Raw genomic sequence first — 26,124 nt, forward strand, 5'->3', positions numbered from 1 at the left:
GGAATCCTGAAACACTTAATTGAACACCTGCTGCTACAAAAGCCTACCAGTAATATCCTGCACAGTGCCAAGTAAAGCAATATTTTCCTCAAGGAGAAAGAACAATACATCACTGGACTCCACTAAATAGACTATGGATCAAAGGAACAACTTCTTTGTCCCTAGATTGGACTTTAGGACATTAATTATAATATCTTGCTAGAATGCTGTTTACCAAGGAAGAACATTCTAAAGAATTCTGCGACCCGGAGCAGTTGAAAGTGAGGTTCTTATACTACAGTAAAAAAAAAAATCAATAGTTATGTAAATTGTAGATAAAGGTTCATCTCAAGAACCTATGACTAAAGCACTGAATTCTAAGGTGGAAGTTGGGGTGGTTTAATACAGAAAGGCAAGGAAATGCTGGTGGTTTCCCACTACAGCATGAACATCCATTAAATACACCAATATCAGATGAACACTCACAAGATCAATCCATGCAACCCATGAAGCTTGCAGATGTTTGCTCCATCATAGCCAGCAGTTTGGATTGCTGCCAATTTGTCCACAGGCTGCTGTATTTGAATCTTGAGTAGGAGTTGAACAGAGATATTACATCTCTAAGGAATTGAAAGTCTAAGCTTCATGATACACTCCCCCTTCTGATGTTTTTCATAGTGAACACAGAGCCAGAGCCAAAGTAACACCCTTTACTTTATTGAAGCACTAATGCTGATTGAAGCTGCAGACACAGAATTGTGGTTGCAATCTGAACAATTGGAAATCCCACAATTTAGTCTCCTCATTTCACAGCCAGCAGCTGAAGCCAACATCCCTGGAGGATAGCTCAGCAGCAACGGTCTCGCCTTGGAAGCAAGACGACACGAAGCAAGCAACACAGGTTCGATCACGGTCCGCGCTTAGAAACCTCTGGGAATTTATGCGCGTTATAAATACGCAACTAAGAAAAAAAAATTCACAACAAAAACAATTCCTGTAACAGCACCTCGATGACCGCGGGCTGTGTGAGCGTTTTAAAAAATGCAAAAAAAACCAACTATATCCTTAACACATATTGCTATTGTATGGGGGGGGGGGTTACACTGAGGAACGTGTGTGTGCCGTCTCAATCCTGGCATGCATGATGACACACATGACTGAGGACTGATTTTGATGACCACTGCAGGCATGTTACAAGATCTGGTTTCAGGAGAGCCAGTGAAAGAGGACAATGATCTAGCCTTGTTTTCAGAGGACTAGAAATGAGCAGCTGGCAGGGCCCAATGCCCCCGAATAAATATTTGTGGATTTAATAGCTGTGTCATATGGAGGATGAGAAGGACAATGTGGAAAGGAAAGATTTGTGATCCTATATTTTCTAAGTAATTGCAGAGTGATGTGTCTACAAAGTTATATAATGTTATATAACACCTATAAGAGACATTTCTAAAGTCACATGAACATCTGATTATAGAAAGTCTACATGAAATGACGTTTTACACATGTGGCTGTTATTGTCAAGCCACAGATCAACAGTATGAACTCTTATGTAGAACATATGAAGGCTAAACAAAATGTAAAGGTTAAGAGACCCCACCTGATACACATTGGACCCGCTGAAGCAGACAAGCTGCCAAGCGACTGATTATACACCAACATCGAGGCAAGTCTAGTGCTCAGAAACCACTAGGGTGACCATTTGGCACAGTAGAAAAGCTTGGAAACTTAACATATATAACTGCAGGGAGACTGGGAGAAGGTGGTGTGATGCAATCAAGGTTAGTAGGTCACTTTTGCAAAATGTTTACCAAAACTCTGCTGGATGATGAGGGAAGTGAGGAGTGGACTGATTTTAACTACATAATAGAAAGACAGGGATTGGGTCGACATATTCTCCAACATGTGCTCAAGGTGGTTTTCTTTCCTTCCAAAACAGAACCCCAATTTAAATGGGAAACATCCAGACATGTATTGGAGGGGAGAATCGTTTAGGGGAACATGCACCATTAGGCTGACTAGGAAAGTTGAATATTCACACTGAGAGACAAGGAGATGCACAATGATTTGTTGATGGTGCATAGTTTAGCGGTGCTTCTACAAATATTACATAGGAACAACCAGGAATAGTCGATTATGTCCTGTGTAAACAGAATCTTGCCCAGCTGAGACTATCATGTGGATTTAAAAAGCCTACTGGAGTCCATTGTTTCTTGTTGCATATTCCAGACAGGAAATAATGGGCCACAATCTTGAGTTCCTTGAACTGGCTAGTAACCACAAAAAGGTTCCACCTGGCTCAATGTAAAATGAACAATGGAAATGATTAATATGTTGCACATCAGGGCACTACTAGTAGATGCTTACGTGTTGCACACAGACTTTAACAAGAGGCATTGAACAGGAAATGAGCAGGCAAACATGCCAAAGCCTTATTGGAGCATGCCATGGGTGGCATAAAAAGCAGAACAATTATCATTATTGGGTCACCTATTGCCCATGTCAACAAGAGCTGAATATTACCTGAACTGTTTATTTGTCAGACTAGCTCATCACACAATCTTCTGCCAAAGAATACTTTCAAATTAAGGACTTTATCTGAACAACAAAATCAAGATTATCATGTCATGATACAGTATGTTGCATTATTGAGGCGATATGCCCCAAGCTGTCAGGCCAACCCTGTAGGTAATGGCTGCCACCCAAGTTAAAGGTCTGATCGCAGCTGGGGCCCCTTAATGAGGGAGGCGGTGCAGTTACAGAAAGGGTTGGCACGCCACTGAGGGGCATATCACCATTAGCACCTGTTTAGTTCTCTGCACCGGTGATAATGGTGTCTTTTATTTCAAAATAAATGTACCTTTCTTGCACTGCCCGGAACTGCAGCCGTGCTGCTGACATGAAGTGTGTTTTCAATGTTGATGACTGTGATGTAATCGACATGAAAATGGACTGCCAGAGAGTCGCACTGCTGCAGCCGCAGGCAGTGCAATAAAGGTATGTTTATTTATTAGATGTGTTTACATACATAAATTCACCATTAGCACCCGTGTAGAAACCAACACAGGTGTTAAGTGGTGAAGAGGGAGCAGGGGAGTGAAGGGCGGGGGTGCTGCCCAGCTACTCGGACCGCAGGTTTGTACTATGGCATACAGCCTGCATTCCGAGCATCCTGATTGGAAAGCGCCCCCTCCCAGGGTGCTAATGGGTATTTTATAGAACAACTTATTTACTTTCATGACCTCTTGGTGTTGAGGGGGCATGGAGTAAGTGGAGGCGGATTATGTGATGGATTCGAGGGACGAGATCAGTGTCGGTGCTCTGGGTTCATGAATGCATGTTGCGTGCTTTGAGATTGGGGTAAAGAGTGAATGGAGCGGAATTGTTCAGGTTTACGATGATATGGAGTGAATTTGTGTTTGTTATGGTGAAAGGAAAGAAGATTATAAGTAGTTTTGGCTTTGTGTGGCGTGAGGTAATGATATGATAGGTTATTTATAACGCGCTTAATACTCAGGAGTTTCTAAGCGCGGACCTGGGAATCAAACTTGTGGTGCTGCATGTCGTCTTGCTGCCAAGGGGAGCATGTTGCCTCTGAGCTATCCTCCCGAGACTACCAAGGGGGCACTGCTATAATTGCCTTCAATCTATCTAGAGCAGCAGGAATATTAAATAATATATCCAAGATCAAGATATTCAATTTGCACTATACAAGGTGTCAGGAAAAGCTGCAGGTTTGGTTGAGCCTGCACATACTTAGACATGTCTTCAGCTGCTCATGCTTTGGCTAAATTAAGGGCATTTCATGTATGTTATCAGTAAAGATGGGACAGCCCCTAATTGAGAGGTTCTTCCTATAATCTATCGGACTTAAAAGGGGCATGTACTAAATATATTGACTAAACAGAGAGTCATATTAAAACCCTTGCCGAAAGGACTTTTAGAAAAAGACAGCTTGATTGACAAAGCCTTTTTAAATGGGGTTTTCCAATTCAAAAACCCTTTTGTAAATGAGGAAGAGTGGGTTCTAGACGCATGCATTGATGACTTCCATGGATATGGCAACACAGCTAGTGTGATCCCTTTTTTAACACTGACAAGACAATTCATACAAATGTTTGGCTAACTTGTTCATGAAGCATAAGAAGGAGGAGAAAAAAGGAGACACACATGTGTGTTTCAACCCTATTGCACAATATTTGTTCAAACACACCTGAAACAGCTCCATAATGATGTATGATCCTGATGAGAACGTGTATAGACTGAAACCTGAAATGGATTGGGCTATCATTTTGAAGCTCACATATGAATGGCTCAGTAAAAATCACTTTTGGCAAATAACATGTTCGTACTTATAGAAAAGAGATTGCAACTTCCTTCCCAAATCTTCCCACTGTAGATGATTACACATATTTAGCTGCAGACCATTTGGGGATTTATAATAAATAGATAGTTGTAATTTTTCCACTGCCGTTGAGAGGACTTGACACATGAGTCCTCATTGCACAGGCACTCAGCTGAATACTGACCTTGACATCAATCAAATCAGTGGGTGCATGGGTTGCTAAGCATCCCCAAGACTGATTGTGGTGCAAAAGACATCATGTGGGAATCAAAAACAAAGAGGTGATGGCTGGAAGGTTTAGAATGAATCTTAACCACTGGCATTGCTCTGGGCAACCCTCCAGACCATCGTTCTTCGCCTGCCAAGCCATTACAGAAGGCGGAAGACCATATGCAAATCAGGCTTGGCTCCACCCCAAAATGGGCAATCCAGCCCAAACTGCTAGGTCACATCCCTTCTGCACGAGACCACAACCATCCCCAAACATGTTTCGACCTTGTTGGGATTCGACATTGTGCATGCTGGCAATCCACTCCCGTGCACTTTCTTTTATTGATGTCAGTTGCGTTCATGCACTTACTGATGCACTTTGGTGCCGGCACATTGTGGTGCAAATGTACCGTAAACTCTGCCCAGATGCCCATTGGTGAACACAGCCCCTCTTCTAATATCTGGTCATGGTGGCCTGATGTCAGCCCACAAGTAGCCCACATGCACCCGCGTTCCTATCTGTGGAACGTGTTTAAATGCTTTACTGCAATGTTAGCGCATCCATTACCTTATATAGTATGCAACCATTTTTGATTCTCATCATAATGCGAACGTGCACTTATGTGCGGGTGCCCAAGTGCCCGATCCCCCAGGGTGGCAATTTTGGAATGCAAATCTAAAAAGCTTTTCACTCGGTATTTCTCGCTGCACTCGAATGCAATGATTTCGGATTCATCCTGTCAAAATTCGGCATGCCTTCGCCATGGCTTAAATCCTTTGAGAATGGCTTCAGAGTGAATCCAGCGGAGAGACCGGACCGTGAAGGGAGCCTTATTATCTGACAAGTCAAACAGTGTGGCATGCCTGAGGAAATCCAGTTGTGGCAGGTTTAAAATACAATTGCCACAATGAAAGGGTTTTAGTTCAAATCAACTCTGTAACGTATTATAAAATGTGCTTGCTTAATTTTCTCCAATTTCTGACTCGATGGGTCATTACTGCAGACTACCCAGCGAGTTGCCGATTGATTGATGAGACAGTGGCGTCGTTGGTTGGACGCCATTTTTCCTTTGTGCCCTGGCAGGCAGACAGGATTATGGCGGCAACAGTAAACGCGTGCATCTAACCTGTAGGCTATCACACAGTCACACTGCACTTTTGGCGCCATAAGTCAGGCATTCATCTTGCACGCATCGTATGCGTTTTTCAGACATTCATTTTTACATATTAGTCGACACGGTGCAGCTATTAAGCACGTATCTTACTTAACCAACCCGTGTTCTGCAGTTAACATCCACAAATGTACATGATCTGTGTGCAGTCATATCGACTTGGTGGACAAGGATAGTGTTGCGTAGTAATACGCTGTTGGGCGCATGCATGAGCCAGAACGAGGCTCATGCATGCGCAGTGTTAATAAACACGGCACGTGCGGCAGTTCGCGCCGGGGACCCAAACCATCCACATGTCTCCGGCGTAGCTCCTTGGACGTATGCGGAGAGGGATTTGTGTGTGATTGCGTGGGGCCTCCCAACGCCCCCACGATACCCAACACTGGCGACGAGGACGGCGCGGGAGCCATCCTCCGCTTTGGCAACGTTCTAGGAGAAGAACATTGACTCGCGTCCACACGAGTCCACGCCTATGGCCGGCGGCCATCTTGGTCAACACGTGAAAGGCAGTGGTTGCGGCCCGTGAGGGTGCTCGTGCGCCACTTGGACTTTTGCTTTGCCCAGCAACAATTTTTGGAAATTCCACAGCCCTTACATTTACAGGGCTGTGGCACAGATGACCAGGAGGAGGAAAGTGCAGGAAGAGCACCACACTGCATGGGGACTCAGCACACCAGCCCAGCAGCCACAGAAGGTGTCCAGCAAGTACCTGTGAGTGCCATTCACCAAGATGGGGGAAGAAGATGACCTAGATGGTGCAATTGCCCCCATCCCACGCAGGATGAACAGCACGCTAAGCCCCATACCTGAATTTGACACCACAGGCCCTCCATCTAAGCTGGGTCCAAAATGGCTTCTGTGGGTGAAACGGCTAGAAATGTTTTTCACGGCCGCGGGGGTCACGGAAGATGCAGAGAAGATCGCCATCATCGTATACTCGGCAGGGGTGGAGGTACACAAGATCTATGATTTGCTGACCATCCCTGTGGCCACCTACGTTGCAGTGAAACAAGCACTCAGGGATTACTTCCTCCCCATGGCAAATGTAGACTTTGACAGGTTTGTCATGTGCGCGGAGAAGCAGCGAGAAGATGAATCATTGGACAAGTTCTGTGCACGACTCTGACACCTAGCAAGCTCCTGTAGATGGGGTAACGAAGAAGAGATGGTTTGTAACCAGTTGCTGCAAGGGTGCAGCTCCGGAAAACTGCTGAGGCAGGTGTTGAGAGAACCTGGGCTAACCCTGCAACAAATCCTAGACATGGGGAGAGCGCATATATGCTTTTGGTGGACACACTCCGCTCCCCATCCAGGGGATATTCATAGCACCAGTGATTCATGGACAGACCAGAATCAAAGCAAGATTCTTCGTCACAAGTGTGAGCCTACACTCACTCCTAAGTTGCGCCGCCGCTGAAGCGCTAAACATTGTCCACTTCTCATTTGCGGTGTACTGCGCCGACCTGGAAAACCTACTACAACGGTTCGAGACAATCTTCAATGGCGTAGGAAAACTGAAAGCTGATCCAATACGCCTCCACATAGACGGGTCAGTGAGACCAACAGCTCTCAAACACCGCCGTATCCCGTTCCATCTGAGAGCACAGGTGGAGAAAGAGTTGCAGTCCCTGATTGACCGAGACATCATCGAAATGGTAGAAGGCCCCACCTCTTGGGTCTCCCCAATTGTAGTGGCCCCGAAGCCTAAACAGCAAGGTGCGGTGCGCATCTGCGTGGACATGAGGCTACCCAATGTAGCCATCAAGAGGGAACGCCACATCACGCCCACCTTAGATGATATCGTTGGGGAACTCCAGGGAGCGAAAGTATTCTCAAAACTGGACCTACGATCTAGATATCACCAGTTAGAGTTACAGCCCGAGTCCAGATACATTACGACCTTCACGACTCATGAGGGGTTATATCAATACAAGTGGCTCAGTTTTGGAGTCTCGTCCGCGGCAGAAGTCTTCCAAAATGCCATCAGGGGAGCTCTGTCAGGACTCAAGGGAGTGATCAACATGTCGGACGACATCCGGGTCTTTGCACGATCGGAGGCAGAACATCTGAAGCGCCTAGAGAACACCCTGGAAAGGCTGCACACTCTAGGTCTAACACTACACAAAGAAAAGTGTGAGTTTCTGAAAGACAGGTTGGAGTTCTTTGGTTTCGTTTTCTATGCTGGAGGGATCTCCCCTGATCCAGAGAAAGTGAAGGACATCCGTGAAGCCGCTCCACCGACATCTCCAGCGGAGATTAGAAGCTTCCTGGGGATGGTGAACTATTGCGGTCGCTTCATCCGTGACCTAGCCTCGCTATCGGAGCCCTTAAGAGCGCTCACCAGGAATGACGTTGCATGGAACTGGAGTGGAAAAGAGCAGCGGGCGTTCGATGACATTAAGAGCGCCCTATAAGGGCAAGAGACCATGGCTTATTTCAACTCTGACCGGGAGTCTGAAATTGTGGTCCACGCCAGCACCGTGGGCCTGGGAGCAGTTCTTATGCAGGCGGACAATCAAGGAACCATGAGGCCCATCGCTTATGCCAGCAAAGCCCTCACCGAGACAGAGAGGAGATACTCTCAGATCGAGCGGGAGGCCTTGGCCATACTGTGGGGGTGCAAACATTTCCGCATTTACATTCTGGGGAAACCGGTTGTCGTGGTGATGGATCACAAGCCCCTAATCCCAATTCTATCAGGGACCTCGTCCAAACCACCACCTCGCATTGAACAATGGATGCTCTCGCTAATGGAGTACGGGGTCAAACTACTGTATCACCCAGGAACACTTAACCCGGCAGACTATCTGTCCCGCCACCCGGGCTCGGGGAGGCTCCGAGACTCCATTGAAGTGGCCGACTGCGTAGAGGCCGTACACCTGGCTGTCGAATCTGCGCTGCCCATTGCCCTGGCCCGCCAGGTAATTGCAGAGGAATCCAACAGGGACGAAACGTTCACCAAAATCAGACAGGTGATAGCGAGTGGGGGGTGGCGAGAGGTCCTGCAAGACAACTCCAGGAGGATCATAGGGGCTCAAAAGGACCTGCAAGCCCTCTGGAAGGCGCGGCACAAGTTGACGGTGGCGGATGACGGCCTCCTGCTGAGGGGTCACCAGATTGTGATCCCGAGAACATTAGTTGACAAAGTCCTACATCTCGTCCATATTGGCCACCAGGGGATGGCCAAGATGAAAGCTCGTCTGAGATTAAAGGTCTGGTTCCCGGAGCTGGAAAGCAGAGTGGAGGAGTTTGTGAAGAACTGCATTCCTGCCAACCTGCGAGTCCGGTGGAAAGAGGGCCGCCGATCCAAGCAATGGTAAGGAGCGACCAGCCATGGGGGACGGTACATGCCGATTTTGGGTCCACAGGCCGGGGAATGTACTTTCTGGTGGTGACCGATCAGTGGTCACGATATCCCGAAGTTGAGCTGGTCGAGTCCACAGCCAGCGAACACACCATCATGGCGTTGGAGAAAATGTTTGCCACGCATGGGTTTCCAAGGGAGTTGTGCTCGGACAATGGTGCCCCGTTCCAAGGACAGCAGTTTGCAACCTACTGTGAAGAAAGAGGGATAAAACATTGTACGGTCACACCCCTCTGGCCAAGAGCAAATGGGGAGGTAGAGCGATTTATGCGAACGCTCAACAAGGTGTTCCGCATATCAATGAATGAAGGGGAAGATTTGAGACACAACCTGTTCGACTTTCTCCGAGAGTACCGCTCGACCCCGCATCAGTCCACTGGGGTCGCCCCGGTGGAGGCGCTCTTCAAACGGGTGCCAAGAGGATTGTTACCAGAAATCTAAGGTCGACATCCGGGAGAGATCAATAACGAGCAGGTGCAAGCGGAGAGAGCCACTCAGAATGAAAGAGAGACCACCAGGAGGAGGCTCCCAGAGAAAGACATTGCTGTGGGTGACACCGTGCTAGTGCGAAACAGAAGGCCGGAAGGAAAGTTGTCACTACCATATGAGACGCAGCCACTCGGGGTGACGCACGTCAAAGGGTCTATGGTCACCGCCGCCAATGCACGAGGGACTGTCACCAGGAACGTGTCCTTCTTCAAGCGCATCGGAACTGCGAGCTCGGAGGAGACAGTCACACCCAACCCGGAGCAGAATGCCGAGTCAACACTGAGACACGATGAACCGGCCGAGACTCAAGGGACGCCCGATGTACCTCAGGATGAAGCACGCAGGTACCTGAGCTGGGCGGGGCGCAGGCCGCCGCAGAGGTTCCAAAACTTCCTTATGGACCCTGCTTCGTGATCAGTGATACACTAACAGTTTAAGTTGTATTTGAGCACTCTTAATTCTATGTTTGTTCGTGTTTTCTGTTTCGGGGGGAAAAGGAGGGATGTTGCGTAGTAATACGCTGTTGGGCGCATGCGTGAGCCAGAACGAGGTTCACGCATGCGCAGTGTTAATAAACACGGCCCGTGCGGCAGTTCGCGCCGGGGACCCAAACCATCCACGTGTCTCCGGCGTAGCTCCTTGGACGTAAGCGGAGCGAGTGTGTGTGTGATTGCGTGGGGCCTCCCAATGCCCCCACGATACCCAACTTATAGGAGTAGAATTATTAATGAACAGAGCCTTACGTGTCACCTTAAATGCCCTTCAGAGAGCTATTGAATTTGAGTTAAACAAATAAAATAATAACAATTACAAAAATGTACAAAGTCGATTTTATGAGGCCGATTGGATGGATACGAGAGTGCAGTGGAGTTTGGTGTCGGTGGTCAAGGTGTGTGTGTGTGTGTGTGTGTGTGTTTCAGGGCTGAAAGCAAAAGTTGAGAGGGAGGCAAGAGAAGATAAAGTGCAGGGGTGATCACCAGTAGCTGACAGTTGGCTGCAGTAGATCGGCTTGCCTCATGCATTCCTCACATCCGATGGCGCTTGTTCACTTTTCAGCATATTTTTTTAATGTGAGATAATTCGTTTCAACCCTGTTAAAAAGTGCCCAAAATTGCATCCGATCGTAAGTAGAATGCACAAACGGTTTCAATAATTTTATTTCCAATCCCTTTGCTTCACATGCTGTACCTTGGGAATGATTCTAAAAAGGCATTAGCAATAGAGTGGTGTGCTCTGGCAGTAAGGGACTTTGCAATGCATGTCTATGATGCCATTTTCTCACCATGCACACTCGTCCAATTATTTGTGTGTGTTCGCTAGAGTGCCCAGTCAATGCCTTTCACGTGGGTGAGATAGTCATATGGTTCTCAATACAAGCAGACTTAAATTGGGGGAACATGGTGAGGTATATATGTAAGAAATTATGTGCACAATCACTTTACATGTAATCCACATCTCTGTATCCTAACCAGTACTTTCATTGGGATAACACATTGAGGAGAGCCTATGGTAGAGCCTTGGCTCGAGCACAACTATTCGAGACTGCCGGGATGGAACCCCAGATAGTCCCAGCCCAATTAAAACCTGGTACCTGACATTATCAAACGTCCCTGAATCAGTCTACTGTCCCTGCCTGCAACAAACACACATGACAGTGTACAGAAGAATTCCCAAAACAGAAAGACATGTCCAAGGGCCAGAGTAAACAACGGTGTGAGTCAATTTGATTTACATTCAAGTTTTAAGAACTGCCCCATGTGAGAAGGTGCAGTGCCATAGAAGGGGCTGTCACTTTTTAATCAAACAGCAGCCCCATAGCCGGGGTGATGAGATCCTTACCCGCTGGTGCAATTCCAAGATGTTGGCTGCAGGCAACCTGACCAGTTGCCTTTGATCTGCTGGCACCAGCGTGTGCCATTGCATGCCCAGAGTACCAAGCCAAACTAACTATGTTTCTCATCCTCATATTTCTTCATCCCTCTGCCATTGCTGTACTCTTTGCTCTGCTCTCAACACAAAGGATTGTCTGATGAACCAAACAGTCTGGCAAGCTGTTGCAACAAAATAAATTCCATTACACACCACCTCAAAACATGTTCATCTCTTTTTTTTTTTTTTGTAAACACCCTATTCTGTGCCACTAATGTGGAGCCCCTATGTCCATTTCGTTTGGCCTGTTGTATATCCTAAATCTGTCTGACTTCCATCTGCCCAATTTCATTAAGGCAGCACCAGGCATCCCTTGCTGAAATGTGGTGGTGGCTGCCCCTATACTGAAGCCATGAGGAGACCAGACAACCCTTTTGTAGCCTGCCATACTCAATGCAGACACCAAAACCTTGTGAAATTGGAACATTGTCACTGGGAGCTGTCCTCATGTATTAGTACGTATGACCCGATAATTGGTCCCCCTGCCATGAAAAGCGAGAGCAGACGGTTCAGGTAACCAGCATCCTTGGGTGAACCATAGAGGGTCATCCATCTACCCTTCGCTTCCTGGTCTGTTTTCGACTTTCGAGCCCTTATTCTTACCCCGTCATCTGTGAACGAAACATCCCCCTTTTGCAGTGTTCTCCCTGACCCATAGTTCTTGCTATTCATCACTGGTTTGCAGACCCTAAATGCATCGATAAAAGCCATATTTGAATGGGCTTTACCACACCCCAGGCAACACCCCAAAATCAATGGGTTTGCGCCCGTCTCTCCTTGAACATTCTAATCGCGCCAGTCTTCAGAGCAGTTTGCTCCTCAAAACATTTGTTGGGGTCCCTTTCCACCCAGCTTGCTGTAAAATGCCATTGCTACAAGGTGCCCAGCTGTCTAACTGCTTGTTTTCCCGTCCTTGTGTGCCCACACCAAAAACTCTTGCACTTGCTCATCCACTGCCAGCTCTGTGCCCCATTCCTCCAACAGAAAGCTACAAAAACATACTGTAGCTTTGCTGGTTCCGCAATCAGCGGATTGGCCCCCAGAACGTGTCCCACTGGAAATGAGAGAGAGCATCAGCCGCAATGTTTTAAATACCTTGCACATGTCGTGCTCAAAACTCAATATTCTGATATAAACACATTTCAACTAGCTTTCTTAGAAGCCCCAGTATCACTGGACATGAAGCTGATTACAGATTGATTGTCTGCACTATCGCCCTGTTGTCAGACCAAAACTGCACCCTCCTGTTACTCAACTCCTTAGGCTATAGCAGGAGCGCTACCAGTATAAGGAAGAGCTCCAAAATGTTCTTGGTCTTGCCATTGTTGCACCACTGAATAGGCCACTATTTTGCTCACCACTCCTGTCCCATGATGACCACAAACACTTCCATGGCAGAGGGATCAAAATAATGCTGCAGCTCCTCACTGGTCACCCACGGGGCCCTCCACAGGATTATACAGTTGAAACCTTGAAAAAACGTGTGCCACTGCCTGATATGGTGAAACTTCTAGGTGAACCCTAACGTGGCCCTTGCTAACCTTCTTGCAAATGCTCTACCTGCTGGTATCACCTTTGTCACAAAATTCAGTATGCCGAGCAGTTGCTGGATCTTTTCAATGGTGGTCTTATCTTGTGCCAAGTTTGTGTCAAGCTCTGTCAAGAGGTCTACCACTTTGTTCTGGGGCAACTGGAACTCATCCCCAATGGTGTCTATCCCAATGCCTAGGAACTTGAGCACCTCTCCAGGTTCCTGCATCTTCTCAGGTCCCAATGGGATGTTACGCTGTTCCATCAAGTACAGGAAGGAGGCACGTTTCTTCTGTACATTCCTCCATACCTTTCCTACCCATGAAATGAAAATCATCCAGGCAATGAACAATACCCCCTCTCTGTTCCATCTCAAAGAAAGCACAGGACAGTGTGCAAACACATGTTCATGCACCTGGCAAAGTAGAACTGTCCTTCCCACAGAAATCCCAATAGATGGAAACTCTGGGTGTGTACCGACAGGAGTCAGAAAGCCGATTCGATGTCCAATTTTGCCAAAAGTGCCCCCCTTCCTGTGTTAGAGCCCAGCTACATAACCTGGTCAAACAATAGGTCAAAGTATTCCCAGGCCCAGATCCGCTCTTTTACTTGTTTTGGAATATGCATTGCCAAAGTTGACCTGTCAGATAATAAGGAGGTAATAGTCAAAAAGGTGCAGTTCTCTTCTGTGCATTCCTGGGTATTACGTGGGTCTTCCCTTTCCGGGCTGCTCACACTTGCCACCTGAGACACCCCAGACCATGACATTGTACTCTTTGTTAGATCAGGGGGTAGCATGGACCCACTTAGCATGGTGCAGTGGCCTCTTCTGCCCCCTCTACTTCACCCAGTCCTGGTGCTAGTTGATGTGGGTCAGCTGCTCTTGAAGCTGTGTCTCCAACTATCCCCTCCACAGATCCTCTTTTTACCCCCACAGGGCTGCAGGCTTGTGGGGCTTCTCCTGCACTCCCCTGTGCCCCGTTGCCCAAACCAGGCCTGTTCGCGAACTGCGCCACATTTCGCATCACTTTTATCGTCTCAGCCATCACTGTTGCCATGTTGCTACATGATATATCCTGCCCAGTGCCAGAGATGGCCCCACTATCACTAGGCGTTGCCTTTGGTGCTCCAGTACCTGCGCCGAGAGCAGGCAACATGACCCCACTACCACTAGGCAGTACCTTTGCTGCCCCGACACTTGCACAGGAGGCAGGAAACTCGAGTGGCATTGGTAAGGCACTCTGTTCCTCGCCTTCTGCAACATCCTTACCCATAGGCTGATGCCCGGCTCTCTTCTTCCTGGCAATTTCTGACGTCAAACCCACAACCAGTAGTAAGACATTCCTCCCTGCTGAAACCCCCTTACCCTTGGGCTGATGCATGGCTCTCTTACTCTTGGCCGGTTGTTCAGCCCTCTCTTCTGTAATTGAGGGTGTTTTCAACACAATCACAGGGGTATCTTGGGTGGGCACCTCACCTGGCAGTTACAGCATCTTCTTTGCCCAACCTGTTCCCCTGATACAGATGTTTTCCTGGAAGAGTACCCAGATCTCCGGTGTGTTATCACCATCAGCCCCATGCCTGCTGCTGGATCTACCTTCACCCCTGGAGAGCATGCTGGGTGATCCCTGGCTTCACATGGTACCCCACCTACAAGTAAAACAATATTAGAGAAAAAAACAGGAAAACTAAACCTGTACTAGGATACCCAGCACCTGCAGATGAAACTAATAGCAGTGCTTGAGGGGGAAATTACAGTGCAACAGCACACACCACGTTCCGTCAACACCTTACCAAAACACGTTAGCTCCTCCTGGCTCTTCTCTCTGCAGGACCTGATACCAAATCTGAAGGAAGCCGCACCTTGCTCGGATTGTTTCCTGTGATGGCACACAACACAACCATGTTAACATCAAATCCAACAGTTGTGGGTCACACACCCTCATGCTTGTTCTCCCTGCACCCACCTGTCACCTTCCATCCTGTCCTAATTGGGCTAATAGTGCCCTTTCCAAGCTGTGAGTCCCTCTTTTGTTTTTGCCACTCCCCAACCGGATGTTCATTCTGCCCCCAGTGTGCACTCCGCCACATTGCCATTATTCATGAACACAGGCCAAAACACAGTTCCATACTCGTGTTATTCTCCTTAGGTGACCCTCTCTGACAACCTAATACCCCCTGAATGTGCTTTTGCAGGAGAACACGCTCAGTACCCAATCCAGTACTGCTTCGGACACAAGCACCACCAACCCCCACCTTATCTTTGCAGGGTGAGATGGAACAGACCCCCGGCGACCATGCATTTCCTTTAGCAAAGCAAGATTCACTTTTAACCTCAACAGCGCCGTGCTGTTATTCCTTTTAACATCTACTGCACTGCCTAATCGTACTCGTATTATTATTATTTTGTATTAAACCTGTGGCATACAGCAGTACAAATGACAGCTTTTTAACACAATCAGTAAATATATAAATAAACAGCATACAATATGCATTCTAGACAGGAGGCAATCCCAGAAATAGGCGACAACATCAAAGCAGTTAAACACACCTTGCCTCCTAAGAATCAATAAAACTACCGATCTCTCAGAATACCAATCACTTTTCTCCATTTCTCCAAAAAATGGTAAAAAATATAATGCAGGATTCATTGTTCCCTCCCATTATCGAATCCCAGAGGGGCCCACGAATAGAGGTGTGCCCCAAACCAGATGCAAGAAGGGCCACAGACCTAAGGGCCTCCAGTGCTTCACAATAAGTCAGTAGATGGCCAGAGTCTCAATTTGATCGGAGCCTCATAACCCTACCCAATCCAGGACTGCTGCCGACACAAGCACCGCCAACCCCCATCTTCTCTTTGCAGCGTGAGGCGGAACAGGCCGCCAGCGACCATGCATTTTATTTAGTAGAGCAAGTTTAACTGTTAATCCTCAACTGCGCCGTGCTATTTTTCCTTTTAACATCCACTGCACTGCCTTATTATACTCTTAACTAAATGCATCGGTGCATTCCTGATCACACTCTTCTTTTAAAATTAACTTTTCAACAATTTTGATCAGCCTTGCGCTATGCTGAAAATGTCGCTCGGCATTCCCCGATATCGCAATACTCTCCTTGTATGTAATGTTACAATCGAGCGCGATAGAAAAAAAATATCAATATCAATCATTTCAACAAGCGTAGTGACCCTACATTCAGAAAAGTCAGCAGGAGGAACCTAAGGCAGCACCCTCCCCTACTCCCGTCTAGCACACGCTCGAGCTCTTATAATTGCACAAAATGTGCCTGTGGAGCCCTCAACACACAGACACCCACGGCAGACCCCCAATCCTCACGAACACCACTTAAAGTTAAACATGTGCACGCGGGTATGCTGTTCTCAGGACTCGAACCACGGTCACCATGTTTGCATGGTGAGCACTTCACCACTGCACCAGAAAAGCTGACGTGTGGGTAAATCCTTTCCCTGCAATCCATCCAGCACTGCACACGCCCAACCCCTTCTTAATTAACCAGGTGTGCCCCCCAGAACACCCAGTCGATGCTGGTACCACCCTAACCAACGCTGTGCCATGCCACTCTTAAATATATCTCTCCCTGATCGGAGGCGGGGCTCGGTTATGCTGTCGAAAGAAACCTTTGCGTGTGCGCAGAGGTTAGTACCATAAAAGGAGAGTCGCCACGTTGAGACGTAGAGCCGCACCCTGCTACGTGCCTTCAATTATGAGGACCCGGAAGAGAGCTGTGCCTGAGCGAACCACTCACTCACTAAGGGACAAGAAAACATTACGGTGTGGCTAGCTCAACATTTTACAAGGGTTCCTCACTCGGGCTGGGTCATTTTCAAACAATCCTGATAAACCTGCAACACCGAACTAGCAGCCGATCTGCCATGCGAGAGCCGGACAACCATGCTGCCGCTTCCACACAGCCTGCTGCCAGGCAAGGCAAACTCAAGAAGGCAGACAAGCAAAACGCGGTAGCAAAGGGGCTACTTCTTCTTGCTGATAGATTGTATCCATCAGCAGTGTTTATTGGATACCGAGGTGTGAGCCTCATTACTCCTTCTGAAGCAAAGGGGCCTGCCGATGCAAACACAAGGAGGAGCCAAATGGGCCTGCACCATTCGCCCGACCCTGGAAACATTTTAAAAGTATTGTGCCGTTTCACCACAGAGAGACACCTCAGCTGTGGAGGAAGTGCCGTTTGGGGCCGAGGGTGCGACCAGCGAATAGTTAGCAAGCAAAGTGCCAGACGCCCTCAACTCCACTCTAACCTCATAAGCCGTTGTAAATACTATTTGAAACCGTGATGAGATGTGCTCGGCACTGGAAAAGAGACTGGCTCCCTCCAGCTTTTTAAGTCCTCCAGCACACCAGTCCACCGGCCGGTTTCGGCTGGCCCGAACACAGGATACAACCCTTCCACCTCCCTCAGGAGAGTAGAGGCGGTGCTGACCCAGCTGTCCCTCTACCCCCCCTGCGTGGGCTGTGCCAGCTGCTTGACCACTCCCATTCCTTGCGCTTCAGAGAGAAAGTCCTCCTGAGTAAACACACAGAATGACGCAGAGCGACATTGTTCCCAGTTGGTCAGTGAGAGATGACAGCCGTGAACAATGAGTTTGGGCTTTACAGAGCAATTGCAATGGAAATGCGCATGCAATAAAGTGTTGCAGCCGTTAGCCTGGTGTCTTTCTTATTGTAAATAATATGATCTGTCCCCAACTCACCCTTATTAAATAAAACCACAACACCTGTTTATAGTAAACGTCCAGTATCCAGTAGGCAGTATGTAATATAGTCCCAGCACATGTCTGGAGCATCGTTATCGGCGTTGCTATTGACATTCTTGTAGTGAGTGAAGATGCCGGTTTCAGCAACCTATCAGACACATCCATTACCAGCTCATTCATGATGTTGATAGTACACCCTCACAGGTCGATATATAAACTCACACACATAAGAGCAACTCCATCGCATCTTCGGCTTGGGAAATAAGCATTAAACTGTATTTGTAAAAGCTTGCGGGTCCTGTCTTAAGCACACTCTGGTGAACTACCATCCAGTAGAGGTTAACGTTATGATGTATCCAAACCAGTGCTGGTATTCTCTTTACAGGTTGGGTCTGCAGCTGATATTCTGTTATTCCGAGGGCCTGGTTTACTGAGCGTTTTTCAATGGGGTAGTGGGAAAGTGTTCATGGAATCGATACAGGGTTGAACACAATGATGTTTATCCTGGACACAGGGAGTGAAAAGCGAAGCGAGTTCGAGATCAGGAAACGTGCTTTTTTCTTGACGATGAGTTTGTGTTATGTGTTTAACAATATGCTATTCTTGTTCTAAAATGTATTTTTTAATAATCGGATTCTAAATATGTTCTTGGCTCACTTTTGACAAAATAACGTTTCGTTTCAAAACCCTTTGTGTTTGCTGAAAAAAAAAATATATATATAGCTATAATTTTGGGAAACAATTTAGACAATTTGCCTTTGCTTGAATTTATTTCAACAGCTTTGTTTTTCCGAGACCCCGCTCAAAAAAGCCACTCGTTGCGGAGATGTCGCAGTAATATTTCAGGAATGGGGTGATAACAGTTATTTTAATATGTGCCTGTGTGTTGGGTTTCTCAAAATGCACGTACAGTTGTGCAGAGAAAATGACATCTTGCAAACGTCTGCTTCTCCCGTTCAGAGGCCACGGTCCTGAGCTACGACGGAAGCATGTTTATGAAGATCCAGCTGCCGGTCGTCATGCACACCGAGGCGGAAGACGTGTCCTTGCGCTTCCGGTCCCAGCGGGCCTACGGTATTTTGATGGCCACTACATCGCGAGACTCCGCCGACACCCTCCGCTTGGAGCTGGACGCAGGACGAGTGAAACTGACGGTCAACCTAGGTAACACCCCGGACAGCCGATACCCGTCCATTTACCTTGCCTGCACTGCATATATCCTAACAAGCGAATTAACTCACACGTGAAAGGAACGCAACGCACATAGCACATGCATTTGTTCATTGTTACCTTAAATGTTTTAACACATTTTGCATATACCTAGCTCGCGTTGCACAAAGTAGCGAGATCTGGTCTAATCTGTGTTTTTCTCTGCTCACGGACTGCTTAAAAAGAGAAGCCCCTTTTTTCATTGAATCTAATGCAGGGCGATGTTCCCTGCTGGAATATTTATGAGCGATACTTTCCTGTGTCAGCAGTTACATAATTCAGAAGTGTGCGTGCAGAAAACTGTTTAACAGTTCAAAGTAGGTCAGGCTCCTCTTGACAGACAAGCAGCAAAATCTACAGCAAACATCAAAGCACATCTTCAATTCACACGTGATGCGGTGCTACATAGGTGCTTCTCCTTTTAAGCGTCCTTTTTATTGAGTTCTATCCATGCTCTATGAATAAATCTACGGTGCTGGTATTTTTTGTTTCAAAAGATAACACACAACCCTTCAACGCCCAAGGTCTGCGGCCCTGCGCAAACAGCCATGAGATCACAAAACACACACGTTCTTTCACAGAAACAATGCTTCTCTGCTATGGAGAGCATGTCTGTTAGAGTTTTCCTTTCAGAGATATACATATTACAGTATGCTACACGATGCACATAAATAACACACTATGTAAGGATTTCAGAAGAGTTTTTACAAACCACAATCTGGTGCGGGTTAAAATTAGCATCTGGGTGTGACACTATTTTGCTGTAAGGAAGGGCTGCGGATCACTGCAGCAAAACATTTGTTTCACCGTCAGTCTAAGCAGAACCCAGGAGGGACGCTCGCATACTTGCATTGCAGCACCATCAAGTGGCTATTTTCGTGCATTACATCTTTTAAAAATTCTACGTTTTTTCACGGTACACCATTTTAGAAACCGTAAAAAGAAAATGGCATCATACTCAAGAGCTTTACACAGTGTTCTGTGCAAAGAGATGTGCAATTACTGATCCTTGGCTGTTTGCAACCACTTTTCTGATGCGGTTGACGACACATGACAAACTCAGCTACATGGAAACAAAACATGGGTGTTTTATTTTTAGATTATCCATACTGCTCGAAGGAATTATTAAAATATTATGTGGGCATTACCCCTTAAGTGTTACAGGTACCAGAAGCAAAGATACATTTGGTTATGCTGTTCTTTTAATCCTTTATTTAGTTTCCACTTCAAGAGAATGAAAGTCACACACTAATTTACCCACTGAACACAATTGATTATCTACTGGACGATATATTTGAACATGATATAACTAACTAAGAGACTTGAATAATAGGGTGTGTTATGTTCACTGCCCTTATAGGGACAGTAACTTCATTGCTAATCAAAAAAGGAGGTGCCCATTAATTCATTATATGCTTTATTTCGGATAATACAAACAAATCCAGCGAAACATGGTAATATCATACAAATAACAGAGCTAGAATAAAACATGAAAAATAAGCAATATAAGGCGCTCATTGGTATATACTTGAATTAAAAGCAGCATCATATGGTGCTGACGTTGCCACTGTTTATAACAAATTAGCATGTGGTAAATTTCATTTAGGATCATATTAAATGTCACACAGGATAGTGTTTTGATCATAACAAGTTCGTTCTCATTTTTCCACACTGAAAAGCTTCCCCTTCATTGGATGGATCACATCCCTCTGACCCACTGGAACATCTCTCTACATTTTACAGTGTGTTTCACATTTCTATAGAGGGCCTGGCCCACAACCCTCCCCTCCCTATTGTCTGCCCTCCTCTCCTATACTTCCCATCTCCCTAACCCTGCCCTTCAATGTCAGCCTCTATATCTTATACCCCTACCAAATCCACCGTGGTAAAATGCAGTAAAATGTCACACCTTAAAATACAGACATTCAGCTGCGCTCAGATGGGGGGCGTGTGGCATCCCATTAGTTTTCAGCAGCCATTCCCTGTGATATGTGTCCCACCACTGTGCTCGGTGAGGTTTCCAGCAGGGTCTGGGGTGCTGATTTCATGCTCTCATTAATCAATTTGAAACATATTAATATATATACTGTTTCCTTGCAAGATACTACTATTTACAACACATATGTGCAGGTCACTGGACTATTGTAGGATTGTTTCTATTTGGGGAGCAAATTCTTACCAGCTTTTACAAGTTTAATTGTACTTATCTTACCTTATCTATACTTGAATTGTATGTGCAACAGCGCCTCAATGCCTCTGCGTTGTATGTGTGCTTTACAAATGAGATACTTAAATAAATGCATTTAATGCAATTCTGTAACTGTGAACCAGGATTCTAAAAATGGGTCAATTCATCAACAATTCAAGAATATTTTCGGCGTTGTGCCTTTTCCATTCCACTGAATGTCCTCATACATGTGGGCATTTAAAACATCCTTTGGAATTGTGTACAGAGTGCAGTCTTCAGATTCTGACTGTGCCATGCCTACTTTGAGTTGTCAAAACAAGTAGCACAGCGTAAAGGTCCCACAAAGCTAGAATGGTGCTAAATGCATTTGGGACTATCAATCCAAATTGCTGTGTTCCCATCAATGTGCCATTGCTGTCATTCCCATCCGTCCAATGAGAACATTTATCACTGCATCCATGTCTTGAAATGTTCAACCTCTTATCTGCACGGTTGAAAATAGCAGCCACAAAGATATAAATAGATAAGATAACAGACTCCTTTCTTGAGAGAACATGGGTTAGAAATATATCTGCAGGCATTGCTGACAGATGTATGATATGGTTTAGTAATTATATTTCTATAATAGGCAACTTAGTGAATGTTTTTTCTTAGGTGTTTCAATGTATCCCTCACTGGGTCCTTCTTCCTATGATTGTAAAGTGCTCTGTTGCTTCCCGAAGCTAGGTCTGCACTCAATAAATACCCTAATAATAATATAATAATAATAATAATAATAATAGTACTAATAATAATAATGTAAACATGTAATGATACATTTAAAAAAAGAAATATGTATCAACCCACCATCCATTTTTCAGTAAGAGTGACATTTTGCCTCATTCCCAGCCCCTTCAAAAGGAAATACGTCCCCCCCTGAAACTGTGAAAAGGACACACTAAAAACAAACATATTCCTCAAATAATTACCATGTGCAGTACATGCCAGAACTTGATCAGTTCTTGCCAGACCTTACTGAATGGAAGACCTACACGCACCACATTCGACAAAGTACAGCCTTGGCTCTAACCAGCAGGGGTCCCATATGTATGATCCTGGGGTGTCCAGCACTTGTACCCCATTGTGACGGAGCAATGTTATCAAGTATATTGAAGAACAATTGTATGTTCTTTCACAGATGGGAAGGCAGGAGCAGGCAGTCCAGGGCAGACATGTTTGGCACATCCACAAAACATCCCGCCTTGATTTGTCACCATGTAGCTTTGTTTGAATTTGGCCATTTTTGAAGTTAATGTTCTATCTATATTTTCACTTTTATCTCTGGGTTACTGAAATATGTAAAGAATAATAATGGTATTGAGTGGCCATATTTGCATGTGTCCGTCCCCGGAAGGGTGGACTGTCATTTTATTGGATGTCTGCAGCTGTTACCTTGAAGGATAAATTTTCATTTCTCATCTATTCTTCCCCATCTAGACTGTATCAGGATTAACTGTAATTCCAGTAAGTGACTATTCAACATTTTTAAAATGTGTTTTCTTCTCCATTGTTAAATGACATGCACTGGCAGTCAACATGATGCATTCCTGTTTAATTACATATTGACCCAGTGCCGAGAAAGGCATTTTATGCTGGGGTGTAAAAAGTCATTGTGTAAAACGGACGTGATGTGCTTAACTGCCAAGGAACAAGCCACACATCTGAACTAAAGGATGCCTTTACTAATTGTGTTAAAGTACTTTTTACACAAAGATAAGACAACTCTTCTTTAATGGGTATGTATGTGCAACATACAATTGTGGCTACTTCAGTGTTGATGAAGATGTTATTTGCATGATGATTTTTTACATCCATGAAAACTGTAAGGAATAATCTCTACCTCTAACACAGGGACTTTTGTTATGCATGTTTCCAGTAAATGCGGGCAATGTTTACCAGATGCATGGATTGCATTGCTATCTTCCAAGTGTGCGTTTGCTTGAGCGGATGTGCAGTGATCATAGAGGACATGCGTACATGCTTGACATGCTTGGCATGCTTGGCCTCTTGCGGTCACCGGGGTGGATGACGTGATGCGTCTGTCACAGCTGATCTCGATTCTAGATGTTCCCTGATGTTGAGAACCATATGTTTAATTCCGACATGTTCTAGCATAGAAACAGCACCATTCCTAAAAGCAAATTCTAAATATCCCTAGGGTTACAGTAGACGTCCCGACATGATGAAACAAAAAATGTGCTGCACAAACGACCTACCGTGTATTCGAAAATACACAGAAGTGGAACAGTGTTAGTCAGCAGGGGGTTACGTGTGAAACATCCTCTGTATGAAGTCATCGATGGAGTTCAAACAATTGAAATGATCAGCTGACTGCAAAATGCGTGGAATGAATTAATGCGAGTGATGATATAATATGAATAAGTGCGGATGCTATTTCATGTTGTAAGTGATGTGATGCATTGAACTGTTTCTAATTCAAAGGTTCAGCTATTTAAAACGTGCTCTTTAGGCTTGAATTGCAAATAGAGTCTTCAGTGGCCACAGACACAGCGAGTACATTATTAGGGTCACAGACACAAGGGGCACAGACAGAGTGAGTACCCTATCAGGGGCACAGACACAAGGGGCACAGACAGAGTGAGTACCCTATCAGGGGCACAGACACAATGAGACACTCTTAGAGGACATGTCCTTCTGATGTAAGCCTCTAATGTTTCATTCCTTTTTCAGTGGTATATTGCTTCTTGTTTTGCACCCACGCTTTTCAGATAAAGAAATACCAGCATGTTTAATAGGGAGTACTTAAGGATGAGCAATACTTTGATTCTTTCAGAAAAGCACTGTTGCTCAAAAATGTGAAAAACAAAAAAAATGCATCAGAAATGTATCTTTTTTGCAGTAGGGCAATTTTTGCCCTGTTGCTTTTAATATGCCAAACTGCACTTATCGTTGTGCAAAATATTTCTAATGTGTCCCAGTGTTGGTAAAAATAGGGCAAACTGTGCCCTACTGCTAATATCGTGCAACTTTGCACTTGCATCTGTGCAAAGATTATGTAATCTGGCCTTGGGTTGGTAGATGTTGTTAATTTCAATTTGCTTTTGTGCAATCTCTTATTCAAATGTGTGGCTGTAAGAACAACTGTTCGGTATTTGCTCTCGGGTTCTGTAAAGAAGTCAGGTGCAACCTCGCACCTATGATATAAACATGATGTACTTGGCCTGTATTATTGGTGAGTTCTCCATGGATTTGCAATTGACACTCAAGAGAGCTGTGTTAGACCACATGGTCCCATCACATTTCCATGGTTCTCATATCTGACAATTTGTTACAAAGAGCTGTGACACTCCACATTCAGAAATTAGTGTGCGATGGTAGTTCTGACCCTCGATGCAAGTGAGATTTGCATAGCCTAGTCTAGGCAGATTGCTGGTTCTCTCCTGAGTTGATGACATTCCCAAGACAGGACAAAAAGGTGACAGAGATGTTGATATTTGTTTTTTTAAGCAATTGATACAATCATGCACTACTTCATTCTGGTCTGCATACTGCAAGGCAAGTCTGTCCTGCTTCTTTGGTTGTATAATGAAGTCAGTCCATACTCTGTAGACCTAAAGTAGTACTGAGTGTCTGTTCCTTGAAGGGTCCCACAGTGGTCTCCCCAGAGCCCTTATTTGATCTACATTTACACTCCTGGCTGCCCTCAATGAGAAACAGGCAGAATCTTTTTGAGTTTGGATGGCGACTAAGCTTCCATAGCCGGTCAGCACAGTACTTGGCCTGCCTCAAGTACTGCCTAAATGAATTGCAATATGACAGAGCTTGTTAGGAGTTGTGATCCACTTCAGTGTCCCTTGCTTTTTCTGTGTCACACATTAGTTAGCTTAACTGATGTCAGCATTCATGGTAAAGATCTTTGGTTCCTGATTAGTGAGACTCAAAACGTTATGCCAAAACTTTGTACCCTAGCAAAAGCATGCTTCAGTCAATCAACTGAAAGTCTGTAGTAGAGTTCTACCTCAACAACACCTAAACCATTAGCCCATTGTTAGTTCAGCAATGGGGGCCTTGCAGAGCCATTTCTGTATCTGTGTTTCTCTTGGTCATCCATTTTAATAACTTCCTCTCTTCTAAATGTTTTCCATCCGACAACTACAATGTAGTGGCCAGAGCGATTACAAATCAGATACACTGATGTCACTGAGCTAGTTGCCAATTAATAAAGAAATTCATTTTAAATGCCCCATTCTAGGGAAGATCTTTTATAGCTGGATTCCCTTTATGCTTGCTGCTACTGAACATCTTGAGGGTTATAGTATGCACACATATACAGGCATATCCCATACCCATCTAACTTCTTCTTCCCTGGAAGAAGGATTAGTCCCCTGAGAATTCAATAATTGTTGTCCAGTTCCTCCTATAGACCCTGAAATCAAACCCAGATGACTGATGTAACGATCATGCTGTATCTAATGAGTCATACCCGGACAAGTTCCTATAGAACCATGTCTACTGCCAACTCCTTGAAAAAGCACCACACTTCTCCAGCCCCAAGCTGTTTCAGTCCAGCAAGAGGCACACGATCAGCCCTCCAATCAAGCTGGCATGATCATATCAATAATGTAAGGGAAGAGATACTTTCAGTACAAATTAAGTGCAGTATTCTGTTCAACACATTACACTCTTCTCAAACTTTATCCATGCTAGTTGCTAACTTCATGGTATGTAAGGTCCAGAATCTTAACATAACATCTAAAAAAGGTTCAATTCCAGAAGTAGACGTTTAAGAATAACAGCATTCAAGCCATTCACAACATAGAATCTCCTGTGGTACACCATAAAGCTATCGAAGAAGACATTTTCACCAGAAATGTTTCACAAGAGTCTGCCCCAGTTGTCATGCATATCGTCATTGTTGCCTGTCCCACATAAAATGCATTTGCCATGATGTAACGCTGTCTGCACCACAAACGTACCACT

At 45.5% G+C, this 26,124-nt stretch overlaps 1 protein-coding gene across 23 annotated transcripts in view; it reads left to right on the plus strand.

Annotated features, from left to right (window-relative positions):
- The window catches only part of NRXN1 (neurexin 1), a 2,019,102-nt gene that overhangs the window by 1,215,617 nt on the left and 777,361 nt on the right, over positions 1-26,124 (plus strand). For 15 of the 23 annotated variants that reach the window (XM_069608380.1, XM_069608381.1, XM_069608367.1 and 12 more), the window contains 2 exons: positions 18,708-18,911; positions 22,621-22,647. In XM_069608380.1, the coding sequence (XP_069464481.1) occupies positions 18,708-18,911; positions 22,621-22,647 (231 nt within the window). The remainder of the gene's footprint in view (positions 1-18,707; positions 18,912-22,620; positions 22,648-26,124) is intronic. The other 8 variants (XM_069608373.1, XM_069608384.1, XM_069608385.1 and 5 more) reach the window with 1 other exon arrangement.

The sequence above is a fragment of the Ambystoma mexicanum genome, chromosome 4q, assembly GCF_040938575.1.
Source record: "Ambystoma mexicanum isolate Mex_15411 chromosome 4q, UKY_AmexF1_1, whole genome shotgun sequence".
Classification (NCBI taxonomy): domain Eukaryota; kingdom Metazoa; phylum Chordata; class Amphibia; order Caudata; family Ambystomatidae; genus Ambystoma; species Ambystoma mexicanum.